The following is a 22,167-nucleotide window of genomic DNA, read 5'->3' as shown; positions in this document are numbered from 1 at the left end:
GTTGAGGGGTTTTTGGGATACAAATTCTTCAGTAACCTCACTGGTGTTGGTGCCATGGGAAAAGCACTCAATACACTCTGTAAAATGGTTGGCATTAGGAAGTCATCTAGCAATAGAAACCCTGCCAAAACAGACAACTGGAGCTTGGTGCAGTCCTCTGGCTCACCAGCCCATGTCAAACTGTCCAACCCATGCCAGCATGGAAACAGACAATGTGTGTGTGTATGTGTACTCGCTCACACACACACACACAGTGTTACCAAGTCTGCACTCTATGACATTACATTGTCATTTCATGCACACTCATAAATATCTTGAGACCAATAAAATATCCAAAGGCTCAGTTTGCAGAAAACCTGTAGAATTTGTTGGGATGGTTGATTGTTTCAATCTTTTGGATTACTTAAGCTGTACACCTCATTATCTCTCAAAACTACATTAGCTACTATACCTTCAACTACCTCCTTAACTATTTTGATACCAACTCTCTCAATATCACGCCTAGTTCTATCATACAAAACTCCAGTTTTAAAGTGATTGAAATTAAAACCTTCGAATAAAATTCAATGTTAATTTATGTTTCAAAAATCATTTTAATAACCACAAAGTCATTTTAATATATTCTTCATTGAGCTGGCAGAAATGTTAGCATGCCAGGTGAAATGCTTAGTGGTATTTTGTGTCTTTATGTTCTGAGTTCAAATTCTACTGAGGTCAACTTTGCCTTTCATCAAAAAATTATGTATCAGTTGCATACTGGGGTCAATCTAATCGACTGGCCCCCTCTCAAAAAATTTCGGGCCTTGTGCCTTGAGTAGAAAAGAATATATTCTTCATTATTTTCAAAATTAAAACTTTTTCTATTAAAATACGGTAACTGAAGAATTTATCTGTGAACTTCCATTCAAGACTGAGTGATAATATTTATTTCCAATGTAAAATGGACACTAATATATAATTAATATGAAGACATTTTAATTGGTCTAATTAATAAATGTTGACATGGCTATGTTGTTAAGAAGTGTGGTTTGGAATCAAGTGACATTAAGTTCAATCCCCCCATGTGTCACCTTGGGCATATGTCTTTTGCTTTACCTTCAGGTTGACTAATGCCTTTGATTGTTGTACTTAAATGCTTAAAGAGTAGTTCTTGAAATATCTTTGACTCCCTCATCTAACCTTAGCTCTGATGTTATTACTAGCTTAGGCTCAATTATTTGTATGTTGCTTAGCTAAGATGGCAGAACCTAACACTTACTTCTAACAGTCTGTCTCAATACACTGGAGCCTTGTTTGCATATCCTGTTGCTAGCCCAGTACATCTGGTCCTATATAAAATAGGTATAGAGAAATTTCACCTGCTTTCAAATTCCATAACGTTTGTCACTAGCACTTGCAAGATCAATAGTTCTACCAACTTCAATATATATAATATATATATATATATATATATATATATATATATCATATTGCATTTCTAAATCTCTCAGAGAGACTTATACAGTAGCAGCACAATAAAGTGATGGTTTGTTTGTTGCCAACTTAATGTGGCAGTCCCAGGAAAGGGAAGATTGTTACTGCTATTTAGCCCCAGGAAACTTCAAATGTGAATAAGCATTGACAGCTAGCAAGCCAAGCAACTCCAGACTGATGAAGAGCAATGATTCTGAAACTAGTCTCTGAAAGTGGGCTTTGCTGGGTGGAGGTGCTTATCTCCCCTGTTTGAAAATTTAAGGACACACAATGCTTGTGTCACATAGCCAACTGGAAACGATGTTTCCTGCGCCTAAATAGCAGTAGCATTCTTCCCTTTCCTGGGACTGCCATATTCAGTTGGCAACAAACCACCACTTTATATATATATATATATATATATATAAATTGTTTTATATTGGTATCATTTTGGTTTTGATGTATATACACAATTTATTTTTCCATGTCCATATAGAGTTGGTTTCGTTTTTGTTTTGTTTCATTAGTATAGATATACATATGTATGTGAGTAAAGAAATAATGGGGTATATATGTAGATATAGCATATTTATCTTATTTAATTTGTTGTTTTGGATCATTGTTAATATGTGGGGCATTTCGTTTGCATTGTATTACTTTGTTTTTGTTGTATGTATGAATATATAAATGGCGGTGCCCCAGCATGGCCACAGCTCATAAGCTGAAACTAGAATCAATCAATCAATCATATGTAAATATTTTTTTTTTGTTGACCGTTTTGAATTGATTTTGTTTTTCGCTTTGTTTCTATAAACGGAAAAATCTCCCTTGCATTCTAATAGTCAAATTAAAAATACCTAGTTTTAAATTAGTATGTATGAAATAATGTTCTAACATAAATAGATACATGTGTGCATGAATTGTGTATGTATGTAAATTGTAAAAAGTATTATATATATATATATATATATATATATATAGTATATGTGTGTAGTGTGTGTGTATGAAAAAATAAGTTCAAAAAGAACAATTCAAACGTTTTGAAGGATCCCCCCCCAAAGAAAAAAAGACAATACAAATATGTAAAAAATAATAATTAATTAGTATTACTATTATAAAAATTGTACATTGTCATTCTCATCAGTGAAGAATAATTTAAAACTAAAATACGTAAAATACGTAAAACAAACTAAATTTCGATAACTTAATCTATATTCATCAATTTATTTATTTATTTTATAAACACTTTGGTTTAATCTTATTCTACTTATGTTATATACACTACAAAATCTACTGTTAATTTATACTCATTATACTACTACAAATTATAACTACAAAAATTAGTAACATAAATCGTGGTTAAATATATACATACACAAATTAGCTAAACTTACTATATAAGTAATTTAACTTATGTCTACATTTAATTTTTCTCTCATCTTGGTAATTAAACAATTTTATATTATTAGATAGTAATATCTCCATAAATTCATTTGTACATAGTAAACAAAATCATTACCTATTCGATAAGATTTAGCTTTACAAACTATCTCCCAATTTAAAATATACTTAATTCCTTTAGATTTCAATTTCCATATACATTTGCTAAGGACAGTAGAATTAATCAATGTTTTATTCTCAAATGAATGCATGTGTTGAGCCACCCTTAATTTAATTTATTAGAAGTTGACCCCACGTAAATCGCATTTAAATTATAACTATTTGTATTAATATATCAATCAAGTAACATAACATCCAAATTACATTTACTTTAAAATTTACATTTTGTCTTATCTCTACATGTATAATTAATTATACTCTGGTCTTTATTATTATTAGAATAATTATTTAGCATGTTACTGTAAAACTTATTAAGCTTAAATCTATTAAAAGAAGAAATAATGTTACCAGCATTCTTTGTATTAGAATAACCAATTCCAAAATTATTACTAGAAAAGAATGTTATTTTTTATTATCTATAATGAATACTTCAATTAGTTTTAATATTTCTTTAATAAAGTTTGTTTTAACTTGAGCCCTATAAAGAATAATTAACCAAATTTTGTTCTTATTATTAACATTATTTTTTATTTATTATATTATTATATTTATAATTATCATTAAGCAAATTAAATTTATTCTTATCTTTTAGTCTATTATTATATTCATTTTTTGTATTATCATAATACCTATTATTAAAACCATAGTTACCTAAATAAAACTTTTCATAATTCTTAATATTAGGTTTATTATTATAAATATCATAGAAATTATTATATTATAAACTTTTATATTATGATTATATTTATAATTATTGAAGAATTTAATACTAATATTATATCCTGCCTCCTGCAAGGCTTCATTATAATAAGATGTGTTTTTGGAAAATCTCAAAATTAGAAGAAAGCATCGATATTCTTTTACCTATATTATCTATCAACGATTTCTTAATTGAGGGTGGGTGATTACTATTAGCATTAATATATCTAAGGTTTTCATTAATTTTATGGAATGTTCGGGTTTTACCTGTTATTAAATTAAAATTAGCATCTAACTAATTAAAATTATAGTTCTCTTTATATATAGTAATACCTAATCTGTATCTTTAAAAAAAAAACATATAGTTTCTTCTTATATAATTCTAGTGTTCTATTGGTGCAATTCTTAATAAAAGTTCATCCCTATATAATACACCCTCCAACTTTAATTTTTCTAATTGAAGTTCTGATAATAATTAAATACCTACTAAATCAGTTACCTGGGCAGGATCGGGGGCCCCCATAGGTATATCAAAATAGTCTCTAGTATCCTTCCTAGCCCACACTTTATTATTATATCTAATCAACGATTCCCTAGCCTCTTTAACTACATTTTCATCATAAGTCATTCCAACCTTATTCTTTGCAAAAATTAGGGCCTTATTGAGTACAATCTCATTTATAGAAGAATAATAATTATCTATATCTATTTGAATGAATTTATATCTATTTTTATTTTTAGTATTATTAAACCATTTTAAAGTATCATTAGTACTACTCCAAAGTTTTAGATAATTAAGTTCATTTAATCTATTAATTTATTTATCTAAAATAATCTTAATTTACCTAGAGCTGATTTACATGGACAAACATGTCTAACTTTTGGGTCAGAATAAAAATTATCTTTATGATTTTTTAAAGTAATTCTAGGGTGCATAGGTATATAAGGTTCAGTTTTATTATCTAACTCATATTTCATCATGATTAATTTAGAGACATTATTTATATTATAAAGAGTATTTTCAGGAACAATTTTACATTATTTATCTATATATTTCTCTAATAGATTATCATATAATTTAACATCTAATTTATACAGGTTCTTAATTTTAACTGATTGTACTATAATTCCTTCCATATTTCACATTTCTTTTATTCCAATAGCTAGATTTCTTAAATATTCATTGTGCCTGTTATATTCCCCACTATTATTATATAGATGAATAACTAAACTTGTGTATGTGTATATGCATCTGTGTATACGTACATATGTCTGTATGTATGCATACATAAATGATAGGTATATGTGTGTATATATAAGTATATATAAATATGTGTATACATAAGCGTCTGTATTGTGCAAATAAATTAGTTATAGGACAGAATTATTTTAGATTTAAAGTTATGAATATATAAAAATTTTAGTTAGATCATTTACTTATTTACGATCAAGCTCGCTCTTATATAGCATCTTTGTAAAGATTTTTAAAATTAAAAATATTTTCATTTGATATTTTTTGTCAAATAGTTAAAAAGATATGTCAATCTGATGAAGCATCATTACATAGTTAAACGGATTTGATTATTCTTGTAAAACATCGTTTTATTAATGAAGTGGAAACAGCTGTAGTTTATGAGATGTGCCATTTGTTTTCTATAAAATATTGAAATTGAATTGAATTTATAATTGTCCAATTTATTTTGCTTTTCCATTTCTGATTTATATATATATATATATTTCCTCCACCTCACTCTCTATTTATATCACATCGAAACTAACTATTACTTAACTTTTCCTCTCACACATTCTCCGGTGAAGGGATTATTATTAATTAATATTCTAGAAACAGCTGTAAGACCTTCTATCTATAAATGGTCTAATATCTATGCAGCCTTTTTTTTTTGTCTTATTACGCAAAAATTCATATATATATATATATATATATATATATATATATATATATATATCTCATCATCATCATCATCATCGTTTAACGTCCGTTTTCCGCGCTAGCACGGGTTGGACGGTTCGACCGGGGTCTGGGGAGCCAGGGGCTGCTCCAGGCTCCAGTCTGATCTGGCAGTGTTTCTACAGCTGGATGCCCTTCCTAACGCCAACCACTCTGCGAGTGTAGTGGGTGCTTTTTACGTGCCACCTGCACAGGTGCCAGAGGGGTCTGGCATCGGCCACGATCGGTTGGTGCTTATTATGTGCCACCGGCACAGAAGCCAGTCGAGGTGGTGCTGGCATCGGCCACGTTCGGATGGTGCTTATTATGTGCCACCAGCACAGAAGCCATTCGAGGCAGGGTTGGCATCGGTCACGTTCGGATGGTGCTTTTTATGTGCCACCGGCACAGAAGCCAGTCGAGGCGGCACTGGCAACGGCCACGTTCAGATGGGGCTTTTTATGTGTCACCGGCACAGGTATCACAACTACTGTTTCCATTGATATTTGGTTCGATGTTCATGTACATGCACTTGACTCGACAGGTCTCCTCAAGCACAGCGAGATGTTCCGGGATCCAAGGTACTTTGAATGGGCAGGGGGTATGCAGAACTGGTGCCGGAAGCATCCCGGGTCTTAGTAGTCACAGCACATCTCCAGAGATCCCGGTCCTTCGCCAATGCCTCACTGAGGCCCAACGCTCTGAGGTCATGCTTGACTACCTCATCCCATGTCTTCCTGGGTCTACCTCTCCCCCTGATTCCTTCAACTGTTTGAGAGTGGCACTTCTTCACACATCTCTCCTCATCCATCCGCAGTACATGACCATACCATCGCAAGCGTCGCTCTTGCACACCGCATCTGATGCTTCTTATGCCTAGCATTTCTCTCAGGATGCTTACACTCTGTCGTGCATTCACACTGACATTACACATCCAGCGGATCATGCTAGCTTCATTTCTTTCAAGTCTACGCATGTCCTCTGCAGTCACGGCCCATGTTCCACTGCCGTGAAGCATGGCAGTTCGCACACATGCATCATACAATCTACCTTTCACTCTGAGTGAGAGACCCTTTGTCGCCAGTAGGGGTAGGAGCTTTCTAAACTTTGCCCAGGCTATTCGTATTCTAGTGGTGACACTCTCTGAGCATCCACCTCCACTACTAACTTGGTCACCCAGGTAGCGGAAACTATCAACTACTTCTAGTTTCTCCCCCTGGAGTGTGATGGAATCTGTTTTCTGAGTATTTGTGGTGTCTATTGTCCCTGTGCATCTGCCGCACATGAAAGCTATCTTATCAGTTTACATTCCCTTTGATGTTGCTGCACCTCTTATGCATCCATAGCTTACACTGGGTGCATCTTATGGAGTTTCTACCTACACCTTTCCTACAACTCGAGCAGGGCCACCTGCCCGATGGGGTGTGTGCTGAGTTCGCCTTTCTGCATACTATAACTTTGGTCTTCGCTACATTTACTCTAAGGCCCTTTGATTCTAACCCTTGTTTCCACACCTAAAATTTATTTTTTAGTTCCGGTAGTGATTCTGCTATGAGGGCCAGGTCATCAGCATAGAGGAGCTCCCAGGGGCAACCTGTTTTGAATTCCTCTGTTATTGCCTGGAGGACTATGATGAATAAAAGGGGACTGAGGGCTGAGCCCTGGTGTACACCTACTTCTACCCGGAATTCTTCACTATATTCGTTACCAATCCTAACCTTGCTGACAGCCTCTCTGTATAGAGCCTGTACAGCCCTTATTAGCCATTCGTCAATCTCCAGTTTACGCATCGACCACCAGATAAGGGATCGGGGACCCTGTCAAAGGCTTTCTCCAAGTCCACAAAAGCTATGTAGAGGGGTTTATCTTTAGCTAGGTACTTCTCTTGCTGTTGTCGGACCAGGAATATAGCATCAGTGGTGCTTCTACCCGGCACAAAACCGAACTGCATCTCATCTAAGCAAATTCTCTCCCTAATGAGATGGGTTATGACCCTCTCTGTGGCTTTCATCACCTGATCCAACAGTTTAATACCCCTGTAGTTATTTCTATCTAGAGCATCACCCTTACCCTTGTAGCAGTTGACTATGGTGCTGCTATGCCAGTCATTGGGTATGACTCCATTATGAACTACCTGGTTAACAATACGGGTGACTAGGCCATAGCCCACATAACCAGCTGTTTTAAGCATCTCAGCAGTGATACCTGATGGGCCGGGGGCTTTACCTGGTTTCATATCCTTAATTGCCTTAACTACAAGGGAGCTGTCTATTTGGATAGCTGGTCCCTCTACTGGGTCAACATTTGGCAGGCTCTCCTCCTCCCATTCATTCTCCACATTCAGCAGTCTTTCATAATGGCTTCTCCAAGCCTCTTTCTTTTCACCAACATTAAAAGCAAGTGCCCCATCATCCATGCGGACACATTTCTCTCCTGTAACATCACTATTTTCTCTCACACACTGTCTAGCAATACGAAATACCTCAGTTCTTTGCTCCTTTACGTCGCTGGACATTGGCAAACTTCTTCTTTTCTGCTATATCTTTGGCTATGTATACCTGCCGCCCGGCCTCCCTTTTGGCTACTTGGTATGGTTCCCTGCTACCCCCATCCCTCCAGGCTCTCCAGGCCTGTTTCTTTGAACTAATGGCTTTGTCTACTGCACTATTCCACCACCACGTAACTCTAGGTCTGGAAGGAACTTTGCACCATCCACAGATTTGGTCTGTGGCACTCAGCAAGCTGTCCCGTAGGAATTTCCAGCTGCCTTCTATGTCCGATATATATATATATATGTACTGAACTTCAATTAGAAAATTTTAAGTTGGAGGGTGGTTTATATAGGGATGATCTTTTATTACTAAGAATTGCGCCAATAGAACACTTGAATTATATAAGAAGAAACTATATAGTTTCTTTAAAAGATATGGATTAAGTATTACTATATATAAGGAGAACTATAATATTAATTATTTAGATGTTAATTTGAATTTAATAACGGGTAAAACCCAACCATATCACAAATTTAATGGAAACCTTAGATATATAAATGCTAATAGTAATCACCCACTCTCAATTAAAAATCGCTGATGAATAACATTGGTAAAAGAATATCATTACTCTGTTATCATTTAAAGATTTTCAATGAACATGCACCTTATTATAATGAAGCCCTGCGAAAGGCAGGATATAATAATAATATCAAATTCTTTAATAATAATAGTTGTAATTATAATATAAAAGATTATAATAAACATAATGTTAAAAATTATGATAAGTTTTACTTAGATAATTATGTTCTTAAAAATAGATATTACAATAATACAAATCATAAGAATAATAATCGAAGAAAAAATAAAAATTTGCTATTGATCTCGTGCAGGATACCCAAACTGAACAACCCGAGGGAAGTACGGCAACTATTGTTGCAAAGAAGGTGAAAATAATGGCAACGAAAAAAGCGCACGAGCAATTGGCTGATAGGTGGGAGGAGAAACCTCTGCACGGCAAATATGTGGCCCGCAGCAAACAAGCTGATGTTGACCAGAAGCAAACCCATCAGTGGCTACGGAGCTCAGGGCTAAAAGCAGAGAGCGAAGGTTTCATCCTGGCTGCTCAAGATCAAAGCTTATTAACCCGGAACTACCAGGCCAATGTGATGAAAAATGGAGCAGACCCAGAATGCCGATTCTGCAACGACATGATTGAAACAGTGGACCACCTAATCTCTGGATGTAAAGTCTTAGCACCAGTGGAGTATAAATTAAGACATGACAGAGTTGGCCAATATCTACACTGGCTAATAAGTCGGCATTACAATATCAAAACTGCCGACAAGTGGTATAATCACCACCCTGAGGCTGTAACTGAAGGAGAAAATGTAACCATTCTGTGGGACTTTCCAGTACATACAGACCGAACCATCAAGGCCAATAAACCAGATATTGTTGTGAAAGACCAAAACAATTAATTGTACATGTAGAGATAAAAATAAATGTAAATTTAATAATAAATGTAATTTGCATGATGTAGTTTATAAATGTATAGTTACTTTAATTGGTAATAATATGAATGATTATAACTTAAACGCAATCTATATAGGGTCGACTTCAAATAAAATTAAATTAAGGGTGGCTCAACATATAAATTTCTTCAAGAATAGAATTTTAATTAATTCTACTGGGCTTAGTAAATATATATGGGAACTTAAATCTAAACGTATTAAGTATAATTTAAATTGGGAGATAGTTTGTAAGGCAAAATCTTATAGTATAGGTAGTAATTCTTGTTTATTATGTACTAGTGAATTTAAGGAAATAATATTTAATAATCATAATAAATTAACTAATTTATTAGATGAGCATAAAATTAAATGTAGACATAAATTACTTTACTCATATAAGTTTTTAGATAAATAGCGAGTATATTTAAACCCTATTTTTGTTACTCATTTGTTGTAGTTATAATTTGTAGTAGTATTAATTCTATAAGTTAGCATGTGATTGTATATTGTATATTACATAATTGAATAAGTTTAAATTAAATAATTATTATTAAATAAATAAATAAATTAATATTGTGTTGTGATTGTAGTTTTGTAGTAGTGTTTTGAATATAATTCAACACGAGTTTTTATAGGGTTTATTACATAGTTAGAATTAGATTAAAATTAGATGTTTATTTAATTATTATTATTATTATTATATGTGAACTAAAATCTAAAAGTATTAAGTGTAATTACTTTGGGAAATAGTTTGTAACGTAAAATATTATTGAATAGGTAGTAATAAGATTTTTTTTATGTACTATTTAATTTAATAATAATAATAAGTACTTTGTTTATTCCCTTAATGAGTGAAATATTAGATCTAGACATAAATTAATTTACTTATATAATAAGTTTAACTTATTTGTGAGGATTTATTTAGGAATATTTATTTGATATATAAAATAAATTTTTTATTAGTGATGTAGTTTTGGTTTCATGGTAGTGTTTTGTATATATGTCAATATGAGTTTGTATAGGGTTTATTTAATATTTGGAATTAGATTAATTTTAGATCTTTATTTAATTAATAAGCATATAATTCAATTAATGAATATTGATTAAATTATAGTTTTTTAAATTAACTTAGTGGTTCAAAAATTGAGACCGCTAGAATAAGTACCAGGCTTGCATAGAATGGGTCCTAGGGTTGAATTGTTTGAATAAAGGTGGTGCTCCAGCATGACCATATTTAGTCTATTTACTAATTATATACTATTTATTTATTATCATGTACTTTATTGTGATCTAGGTAAATGTTTTATCTTAAATTATATTTTTTCTATATGATATGATTTACGTCTATCATTGTTTGAATTACATAATAGTGGTTTTTCTCTAATTTATATATATATATATATATATATAAATTGTGAAATTTGATTTAATACTAAATTGAATTTTTCCCTGTAAGTTTGGAGTTATACTCCCTAATATTATTAACATATATATTATATAAATATATATATATACATATATGCATGTATATATGTACATACACTCTAAGACCTATTCAGTAATTTAAGATATATACTTGTGAATTTAAAAAATTTAACATTCATTGCTTCTTTTTAGCTTTACAGCAGAAATGTGATCCACAGGTTTACATGCACCCCTAATACTAGCAAGATTCTCAACCCCTAATCTGAAGTGTTAATTTATGAAAAGTCATACAAAAGATCCCTTTTATTTCTTCACTATTTTCATTGATTACACAGAAACTAACACAAAATCCCACACAAGTTCTTCATGTGGCATCATGTCATACAGATTATTTATCAAAGGAACGAAACAGTCTATCCATGATTACCAAATGACTCAAAATTTTAAGAAATTTGTATCAAGTAAACAAAACAGTAAACATGAATTCTATGCATCTATTTCTTTTAGTTTCATTAATTTCAATTTCAAATTTCTAAGCCTGCTTTGAATTATTACAAAATGATTTGCTCCCTTGTAATAGCTGTACCCATTAGAGAGATTACATGTGGTTGATTTAGTTGTTAAATGAAATCTTACTGTTCAGGAGTTTACAAGAATATTCAGGAGAATTTGTCTTGTCTATGTTAGCACAACCATATTCTTCACCAGTAAGTATTCTTGTCATGACAATCTGAAAAATTATAAAAGAAAATTTTAAGCAGATTAGTTTTATTATATATTTAAATTAACAGAAAATGTTTACATTGATAGACTGTCAGTTTTTGCCTTTATGAATCAGGTGTTATGATCAATATTTCATCCATTTCAACAGCCAATTTATGCTTGGAATATAAATTCAAAAACTATGACATTTATCATGTGTGTGTGTGTGTGTGTGTGTGTGTGTGTGTGTGTGTGTGTTGTGTGTGTGTGTGTGTGTGTGTGTGTGTGTGTGTGTGTGTAATTTTGTAAGACACTAAATTATGCATTTATACCATTCATCCAAGGCACACATAACTTGTCCCATCATTTAGGACTTGTAGAATGGGTTGTCTGAGCACAGATGTGGCAGTATGGTAAGAAGTTTGCCAACTGCATGATTTTGGGTTCAGTCCCACAACATGGCACCTTGGACAAGTGTCTTCTGCTATGAAGGTGGGTTGAAATCCATAGGCTGTCTATGCAGTAGTGATGCTAGAGCCGTGAAATCTTGGCTTTACTGCTTTGAGTCAGAGACTGTCTTCAAAAGGGCCACACCATCAATGGAGAGTACTATGCCAACTTGTTGAGGAAGTTATGAATGGCTATCAAGACCAAATACTAACTGGGACTAACTGGGAAGACAGTTTTTGTATGTGGTAGATGCTCAGGAGCAATAAACACTGAAAATGTGCAGAGAACAACTTCGGCAACATTCCAAGGAGAAAAACTAGAAGTAGTTGATAGCTTCCATTACCTAGGTGACCAAGTCAGTAGTGGGAGGTGGATGCTGTGAAAGAGTAGGTGCTAGAGTAAGGATAGCTTGGGCAAAGTTCAGATAGATCCTACCTCTGCTGGTGACAAAGGGCCTCTCGCTCAGAGTAAAAGGTAGACTGTATGACGCATGTGTATGAATAGCCATGATACATGGCAGTGAAACATGGGCCATGAATGCTGAGGACATGCGTAAGCTTGCAAGGAATGAAGCCAGTATGCTCCACTGGCTGTGCAATGTCAGAGTGCATACATGACAGAGTGCAAGTGCCCTGAGAGAAAAGTTGGACTTAAGAAGCATCAGATGTGGTGTGCAAGAGAGACAACTGTGCTGGTATAGTCATGTGTTGCAAATGGATGAGGACAGCTGTTGAGGGAACCTGTGGAAGAGGTAGACCCAGGAAGACCTGACATGAGATGGTGAAGCATGTCCTTCAAACATTGGGCCTCACAAAGGCAATGACTAGTGACTGAGACCTTTGGAGATATGCTGTGCTTGAGAAGATCCAGCAAGCCAAGTGAAGCCATTTCTCATGGGCTATGGCAGTGGTGTATACCCAGCCTACTTATGAGTAACCTTCATTCATTGGACAATAAACTTTGCTTGCAAAAACCTGTTGAGGAAAGTGAAATCAAAATCACTGACATGGCCGATGGCAGTACCGCCTGATTGGCACTTGTGCCAGTGGAACATTAAAAGCACCATCCGCGTGTGATCGTTGCCAGGGCTGCTGACTGGCTCCTGTGCTGGTGGCATGTAAAAAGCACCATTTAAGCATGATCGTTGCCAGCATCGCCTTACTGGTACATGTGCCAGTGGCATGTGAAAAACAACATTCAAGTGTGGTTGTTGTCAGTGCCGTCAGACTGGCTCCTGTGCAGGTGGCACGTAAGAAACACCTTTGAGCGTGGTCATTGCCAGTACTACCAAACTGGATCTTGTGCCAGCAGCACATAAAAACACCCACTACACCCTCAGAGTGCTTGTCATTAGGAAGGGCATCTAGCTGTAGAAACTTTGCCAGATCAGATTGGAGCCTGGTGCAGCCATCTGGCTCGCCAGTCTGTAGTCAAAGCATCCAAGCCATGCCAGCATGGGAAGCGTATGTTAAACGTTGACGATGATAATGATGATATATGTATGTATATATATATATATATATATATATACACGTATATATATATATATATATATATATATATATATATATATATATATATATATATGTATATATATATATATATATATATATATATATATAAATATTAAGGAAAATTAAGGAACGGCCATAATAGGCCATAATATAGAAATATATATATATATATATATATATATATATATATACATATATATGTATATATATATATACATGTATGTATACATATATATATATATGTATGCATATAAATACATATACATATATGTATATATATGTACATATATATGTATATATATATATGTATGTATATATATAAATACATATACATATACACACACACATATATATATATCATCATCATCATCGTTTAACGTCCGCTTTCCATGCTAGCATGTGTTGGACGGTTCGACTGAGGATCTGGGAAGCCCGAAGGCAGCACCAGGCCAGTCAGATCTGGCAGTGTTTCTACAGCTGGATGCCCTTCCTAATGCCAACCACTCCGTGAGTGTAGTGGGTGCTTTTTATGTGCCACCGACACAGGTGCCAGACGAGGCTGGCGAACGGCCACGCTCGGATGGTGCTTCTTACGTGCCACTGGCACGGAGGCCAGGCGAGGCTGGCAACAGCCACGATCGGATGGTGTTTGTTACATGCCACCAGCACGGAGGCCAGTCGATGCGGTGCTGGCTACAGCCACGTTCGGATGACACACACACACACACACATATGTAATGAGAACACTAACTGTGAATAATAATTGTCTTATAGTATGATAAACCCATCCAAAATATCTCAGCATCCAAAGAGGGAATGATGATGATGATGATGGTGGTGGTGAAGACACTGCTGATGTGGTGATGATAGTACACCTTCCTATATATATATGCACACACACACTGATACATGCAAAATAACTCCAGGAAATAAGGTAAGCCTGTATGTGATTATTAGACTTACTAGAAATAGGTACCAAATCTCCTTTAAGATTCACCATTATTGTCTTAGGAAAAAAGGACTGACTGAATTAAGACTTTAGGTATATGCATCTGAGAAAACAACTTGATGTCCATGTCTGGAAAGTCTTTGATCCCTAGGTTTTCTCAGTCAAGGCTGAGAAAACCTAGGGAGTCATTAATAATAGCAACAATTACAATAAATAAATAAATAAATAAATAATAAATAATAAATAAACAATTAAAATTTTTTAAAATATTAATGGAATTCAAGAAGGTAAAAGTTCTCACTTTGGATATGTCAAAATATTTGTTTTTGTTTCCAAAGGATATTTCAATCTCACCAATGTTTATATTTCCAATATTGGTAAAAGCAGAAAATGTTGGGAGATAAGCTAACTTTTTGAACATCAGACTTCGTGAAATGTTTGTTTCTCTGCCAGTCACTCTAACAAACATTTGTACTTCTTTTATATCTCCAATTAGTTCTTGGCGAGAAGTTAGTTCTATTTTCCACACAGTATCTAGAAAAGAAAGAATAAAATAAACAAAGCAATAAAAAAGATGGTGTAGTAGTTGTAATACATTAAAAAAAAAAAGAAATGTGCTTTGAAAAAGGGTGAATTACTTGATATTTTGAGATTTGAGTTATTTCTCAACAAAAGATGACTGATTTTCTTAACATCAACCTTTTTCTTACCATGTTTCTGTTGAAATACAATGTCTTGGTTTCAATTAATTTTGAGAATAATGAAGAATTTATTAAGTAACTTTGTTTCTTTTAAGCATTTATTTGGAATATAAATTAATATGAAATTTTGACAGAAGAGTTTCATTCAGATCACTTTAAAATAAGGAATTTGTATCATAGAACTTAAATAGTTTCAGGCAGGTTGGTATCAAAAGAATAAAGAAATAAAGAAATGGTAGTTGTAACATTTATGGTTGTGTTATCTTTAGTGAGTCAAATAATTGATAAAAGAAAGAATTATCATCAACAATGTTTAATAACATTAAACATTTATAATATATGTAATATACAATTATGAATAATGAATAATGAATTTTAGCAGGGAGACCAAACTGAGAGCTTGATAATCTGCTAAACTAAACATTAAAATTTGAAAGAAGAAAATAAACAGCTTTGCAAGTTTAACTCAGTGTTTATCGAACAAGAGAGGTGCGAAATTTAAGGAGCGACTTGTTAGAATATACATGTAAGTGAGGAGACATAAACAAGAATAGCAAAAATCTATTACACCAAAAGAACTGGTAATACATACATTACAAGTGTTCTCTGAAGAGAACATAAGATTGATGCATAATTCAACATGAATGTAAAACAACATTAAACATCATATAAGGTAAATGAAGGTTTCTGTGGGAACACTAGAAGTTATATTCACTTTGTGAGTTTACATATGTGAGGATGAATTATGATGTTGTCGATGTCAGCATTAGATACAGCAAGAGCTGGTAGCAGTGATATCAGCGGTGATGAATTTCATTGTGTTGGAATGTGCAGAAAGTGAGCAAATAGTTTCCTGGTGCAAACGCAAGCTAGACTCCCTAAACGGAGAGAAATTCTTCTATTTAACTTGAACTGGTGCTGAATTCAAATTGGTCCCAAGTCGTTACCTCCCCCACAAGGGGTAACAACACTTTGGATCTGCTATTTACTGCTTCTCCTGAAACATTTATTAGTGTCACTACTGAAGAACCTTTAGGTGACTCTGATCATTCCATGATCATGGCCAACTTGTCTCTGATTGGTTGTAACAAAAACCACAACCATCTTCAAACTGCTCGCTTTGACTGGAATAAAGCAGACTGGAGCTCTTATAGTATCGAGCTGCAATTCCCAAACTGGCTTGAATTTTATTCCTCTGGAGATGTGAACACTATACTTCAGAACATTCTGAATTCAGTATAGATGGCATGAGCAGCATCAGTACCACGCAAGCACAAAAAACCACCCAATAGTGCAATTTGGGAGACTGCAGCAGTCCGACGTGCCAGGAAAGAATGCTGTAATGCTGAACAGGAATACAAGATGCATAAATCAGAGATCAACAGGAAAAAGCACAATAGATCATCCAACCATCTCAAGTAGGTGACAAAAAAAGGTAGTGCTTGAATTTGAACAGCGCATAGCAACCAAGCCTGACAGCAAAGTGTTCTGGAAGTATGTACATTCAAAACAGAGACCTCACTCTCCAGCTAGCCCCCTTCACAATCCCCACACAGGCCAGATTACTGACAATCCCAAAGAATGTGCAGAAATCATTGCTGGATGCTATGCAGGCATCTTTACTGTCGAAGATCAAAATGTTCCATCTCCATCACCTCTGACACTGGACTCTGTAACCTACAACACCACCTTCAGAATAAATGTAACTATGCCTCTCTTGGTCTTGATGGTGTTACATAACTACTTCTCAAACACAGTGGGTACTTTATTCTAAACCAACTTTCACTATTCTTTCAATTCTGTCTTGGCAATGGTGTTACTCCAGAGCAGTGGAAAACGTCCAGTGTTATCCCTCTGTTCAAAAAAGGTGACCGAACATCACCTGTCAACTATTGCCCTGTCAGTCTTACTAGCTGCATCGCCAAACTGATGGAATCCTGTATCAGGGAAACCCTCTGGAACTTCTGGAAGTCTCATAGCCTCATCCAGCCGTCACAATTTGGATTTATTCCTAACTCCAGCTGCTGTAATCAACTCATCGAGTTTCTTGAGGACATTACCCATAACACTGATCGTGGATCCTGGGTGGATGTTGTTTGCCTGGACTTTGCTAAGGCTTTTAATTCTGTGCCACACAAAAGACTTATGGTGAAACTCTCTGAAATGGGTGTAAGAGATTATATCTATAACTGGTTGAAGTCCATTATCGGCTGAAAAGAGGTCGTCACAGTTCTAGGAGAGCACTCTTCACACTATGAGGTGACATCTGGTGTACCACAGAGATCTGTTCTTGGCCCCCTTTTATTTGTTGCATATGTTAATGACATAGATGCCAACTTAAAGAATTCCACACTGCTGAAATAAGCAGATGATATCAAGCTGTACCTTGAAATAAAGAGGACAGATCCTGTACACTATAGATCTTTATTGCAATCAGAATTGAACACAATGCGAAAGTTGATCATGGACTGGCAACTCAAGCTGGCTGTGGACAAATGTACCACCATGCATTTTGGGAGGAAAAACCACCCAGCATCTACTTACTCCCTCTACAACACTAATCTCAAAAAGTCTTCTTGTGAACATGACCTGGGCATTATTGTCGACAGCGATTTGCGTTGGACAAAACACATTGCTAAAATTGCCAAGAAGGCTGAGGGTGTCTTGGCATCACTTACTAAGTCCTTTGTGAGTTGATCTCCAGCTATTTATCTGAGGCTTTATATAGCTATGGTGCGGCCTCACCTGGAATTTGCATCACCGGTCTGGAACCCCTATCTTGCCCAGGATATTAATCATCTGGAAACCATTCAGCGACGTGCAACAAAGAGAATAACCTCCATCAGGCATTTGCCATATTCTGAATGCCTTACTTCCCTGGGCATGGATATGTTGAATCTCCGACGTCTGGCAGTTGACTTGGCAGACACCCATAAAATTAATAACCCTCTTACTAACAATAACTCTGAGCACCTTTTCAAACTCCACCTGTCTAACACCCATGGACATGTTTACAAAGTCAGAAAACAGCACAACTCCCACTTTTTCACGCTAAGAGTTGCTGAAGCAAGGAACAAACTGCCAGCATCAGTTGTTAGTTGTCGGAGCACTGCATCCATCAAAACTTCCATGCTTCCTGAGATTCGCCAGCACTACACCTGATTTTCTCCCCTCCATACACATGCAAGCCTGTATCTGACTCATACACTGTTCATTTCCCAGACATTTGTACATAACTGCATATGTTTTATATGCACTTTTGACAAGTTGTGGTGCACCCAAGCACTGTATACAAAAATTTCATTATTATTTCATTTCAAGTTGCTAGGCTCCACAGTGATATGTAAGGATTTTCCATCCATTTGAGAGTATTTGATTGGCTGACCGGTTAATTTGGCATTATTGTCTAAGGGACAAATTGCACCTAAAAAGTAACCAATCAGAGCAAATGGTTAAAACATGATCTTTATAGCTAAGTGTTCTCTGCTTCATCCAAACAACGACTATAAATGAAAGGGAGCAAGAAGAGTTTGTCATTTATGCTTTTGTCAATCCTTTCTGCTACTGAGTGTGAAAGAAGGTAAGTTGTAAATCTAGTCGAGTTAACGGTTCCTCATAATATGGTCGCTGCTCAGGCTCAAAAGACTGACCGTTATGTAAACCTTATGTAAACATGCTGGCTTCCGGTATGTGGGGTTTTTGACTGGTAGCACTTGCATGTACAAGTTGTTTGCAAGACATCTAATGAATATGTCAAAAAATGGAAGCAAGAATATCTCATATAAATTAAAACATAGTTGTCAGTTACAATAAGAATAATTTCTTGGAGAGGAAGTTGAGGAAGGAAAATTATCTTCAATAAAATAGTTTTCATTGAGGATCCAAAGACAAAAGGCTTTCAGTAGCAACAAGAAGGGTCTCTACAGAGAGCTGAATTCTAGGATTTTTGTAAGTCCACCAAAACATTTTAGAATATTCCATGATGCCTTTAGGTGCTAAAATAAAGTTTCTTCTTTGTTTTTCGCTCTCTCTGCCTCTCATAAACTAATGTCAAAGATAATTAACTGGAAAAAATGTTAGAGGGGTATTATAATAGAGTTCAGGAATCTAATCAAAATAGCTCTGGTTATTATTACCAAAAATACTGTTATTCATCAGTGGTTTTGACTTTTAAACTTAAATATTCCAGGTTCAGATTTGAGGAAGGTTATTTGGGTGGGTCCTTGGGCAAATGCCTTCTATGATAGCCTCTGACCAAGCAAAGACTTGAGAGTAGAATTGGTAGACAGAAAGTGAAAGAAAACTGACATATATATATGTGTATACATGTGTGTGTGTGTGTGGAAAGGGTGCTTGTGTTTCCTTGTCTGAGCAATAACTGTAAATGACCACCACTGTCATACAAGTGGTGTTCTTCATTTCAAATCTGATGTAAGTATATGTCTCACTATTTTTTTTATCTTTTACTTGTTTCAGACACTAGACTATGGCCATACTGGGGTACCACCTTGTAAAAGTTTAGTTGAATAAATTATCTCTAATACTTTATTTATTTTTTATAAGCCTGGTACTTATTTGATAGGTCTCTTTTGCCAAACCACTAAGCCATGGAGATGTAAACACGCCAACATCAACTGTTGCTGGGGAATGCACACACACACACACACACACACACATACATATGTATCATCTTCATCCTCATCATCACCATTTAACATGTTTCTCATGCTGGCATGGGTTGGGTATATATATATATATATATATATATATATGTATATGTATATGTATGTATATACATATATACAATGGGCTTCTTTCAGTTTCTGTTGACCATATCCACTCACAAGTCTTTGGTGTGTCTGAGGTTATAGTAGAAGACACTTGTCCAATGTACCAGACTGTGAGATTGAACATGAAATCATGTATTTAAGAAGCAAAATTCCAAACACTACCAAGGAAATATTGGCTTCAAATTTTAGCATAAGGCCAGCACATTCTGAGGAGGAATAAGTCAATTACATTGACCCCAGTCTGCAACTGGTACTTATTTTATTGACTCCATAATGATGAAAGGCAAAGTCAACCATGGCAGAATTTGAACTCAGAAGGTAGACGAAATGCCATTAAGCATTTTGCCCAATGTGCTAATGATTCTGCCAGCTTGCTTCCTTCTACTAAGGAAATATTATCATGAATGTGGCTTTGGAAACTGGCATTAATGGGAGGATTTAATTCTTTGTGGTAACATCAATACAGTCATTTATAGTTCATTTTGCTCACTCACCTTTTTAACAATAACATCAAGTAAAAGTCACACAGGCAGAAAGGCAGACCTATTTCATAATTTCTAATAAAGTGAAATAAGAAATATCTTTCATCAACTTACCATTTATCAATGAACACTCGTGGAAAGGAATTTGAGAAGTATAATTAAGATATAGACAGGAATATATTTTGGAAGTTTCCATGTTCTTCAGTGTGACCTAAAGTAAAAGGAAAATAGAAAAATATAAAATTATGTGTCCAGGAATTACATGAGTTTGGAGATGAGTCAATTTGTTCTTGATCTTGTAATTACAAAGATGAGAAATATCTAATTTATCCATCCATTCAGCAATTCTATCTCTACTTCACATAAAGTCTTTTTTTTCCCCAAATATTGATAGCTTTATAGTCAAGCAAGACCGTGTTTACAGGAGCTGAGCTGTTCAGATTTACTCATTAAGAAATTAAAACAACATAGAAGAATTATATAAATTCACAAATAATGGCAGCAGGGAAGGAGCCTGGTCTTGTCATCTGAGTATATTCAACTTGAAAATATTACTCTATTCTAAATCATAAATTCATATAGAACTGAATGTAGAAACAGAGGTAGTGATGGAGTCTGGTAGATATAATATGTCTACATTTGGGTCGTTTCCCTATTATATCCCCTTTTGTGTCTACATAGGCTATCTACCCTGCCTTTTTATATACCATCTCACCTCTTTATCAGCTCTGTCCCATTCATCTCTCTATTACTCACACTCAGTTCACCATTCATTTCTTTTAGTCACTCTGCTCTGGTGTATGTGTAACTAAGGATAGTAGTGAATCCTTCCTTTTCTTTGTACCAAGCAGCTAATGTAGGGATGCTGTTGGCTTTGTCTAGCCTCTTGTCTTTCAGATACTCACCCTCTCTCCTTACTCTGTGCCATTCAGCCTGTCTTATGAAAGATGACACTGGAACCATCTAGTCTCAATCCCACCTACAACCATCCCATCCTTCCTTTCTATACAGTCACTCTTCCTTCACTCTTCTCTTCAGTCTTCTCACTCTTCTCTTCACCCACCCATCACTCTTCCTTCTCCTCTTCACCTTCTCTTCATCCACCTTTCACCTTAGTCTTTCTGTTACTGCCACCATACACTTCTCCTTTACGCAAACACATCCTAGTTTCTCCCACCACCGCTCTATCATTCACCCGCTTTCTCACATTGCATTAAGTGAACAGACACACAGCATAAACTAGGAAATCTCATTAATTTTGGTAATATGACAAAATGCAACTAGCGTACTTTTTAATTGGATTAGCAATTAACTGAAGATAGCATAGGGTGAAGATGACCTCTTAGTCTTATGAAGAACATGAGAGTCTCCCTATCATGTGTGTGTCCATGTAACTGATTACATTCTGCACAGAGGTGAGCTAGATATGGTGAGGTTTGTTGACTATTCTTTGCCAGAAAGTTGTCCAGTATCTCTGCACTTTCTAAGACAA

The 22,167-nt window shown here is 35.0% G+C and overlaps 1 protein-coding gene across 1 annotated transcript in view; it reads right to left on the bottom strand.

Moving 5' to 3' along the window:
- LOC115217841 overlaps positions 1 to 22,167 on the bottom strand; it is a 153,567-nt gene that overhangs the window by 35,616 nt on the left and 95,784 nt on the right. The window contains exons 6-8 of the mRNA XM_036507773.1: positions 20,790 to 20,886; positions 15,004 to 15,236; positions 11,724 to 11,817 (exon numbers count right to left, since the gene is read on the bottom strand). Of these exons, the coding sequence (XP_036363666.1) occupies positions 11,724 to 11,817; positions 15,004 to 15,236; positions 20,790 to 20,886 (424 nt within the window). The remainder of the gene's footprint in view (positions 1 to 11,723; positions 11,818 to 15,003; positions 15,237 to 20,789; positions 20,887 to 22,167) is intronic.

Source organism: Octopus sinensis, linkage group LG12 (genome assembly GCF_006345805.1).
Source record: "Octopus sinensis linkage group LG12, ASM634580v1, whole genome shotgun sequence".
In the NCBI taxonomy this organism is placed as follows: Eukaryota; Metazoa; Mollusca; class Cephalopoda; order Octopoda; family Octopodidae; genus Octopus; species Octopus sinensis.
Note: the sequence above shows the minus strand (reverse complement) of the source record. Positions and strands in the feature narration are given on the sequence as shown.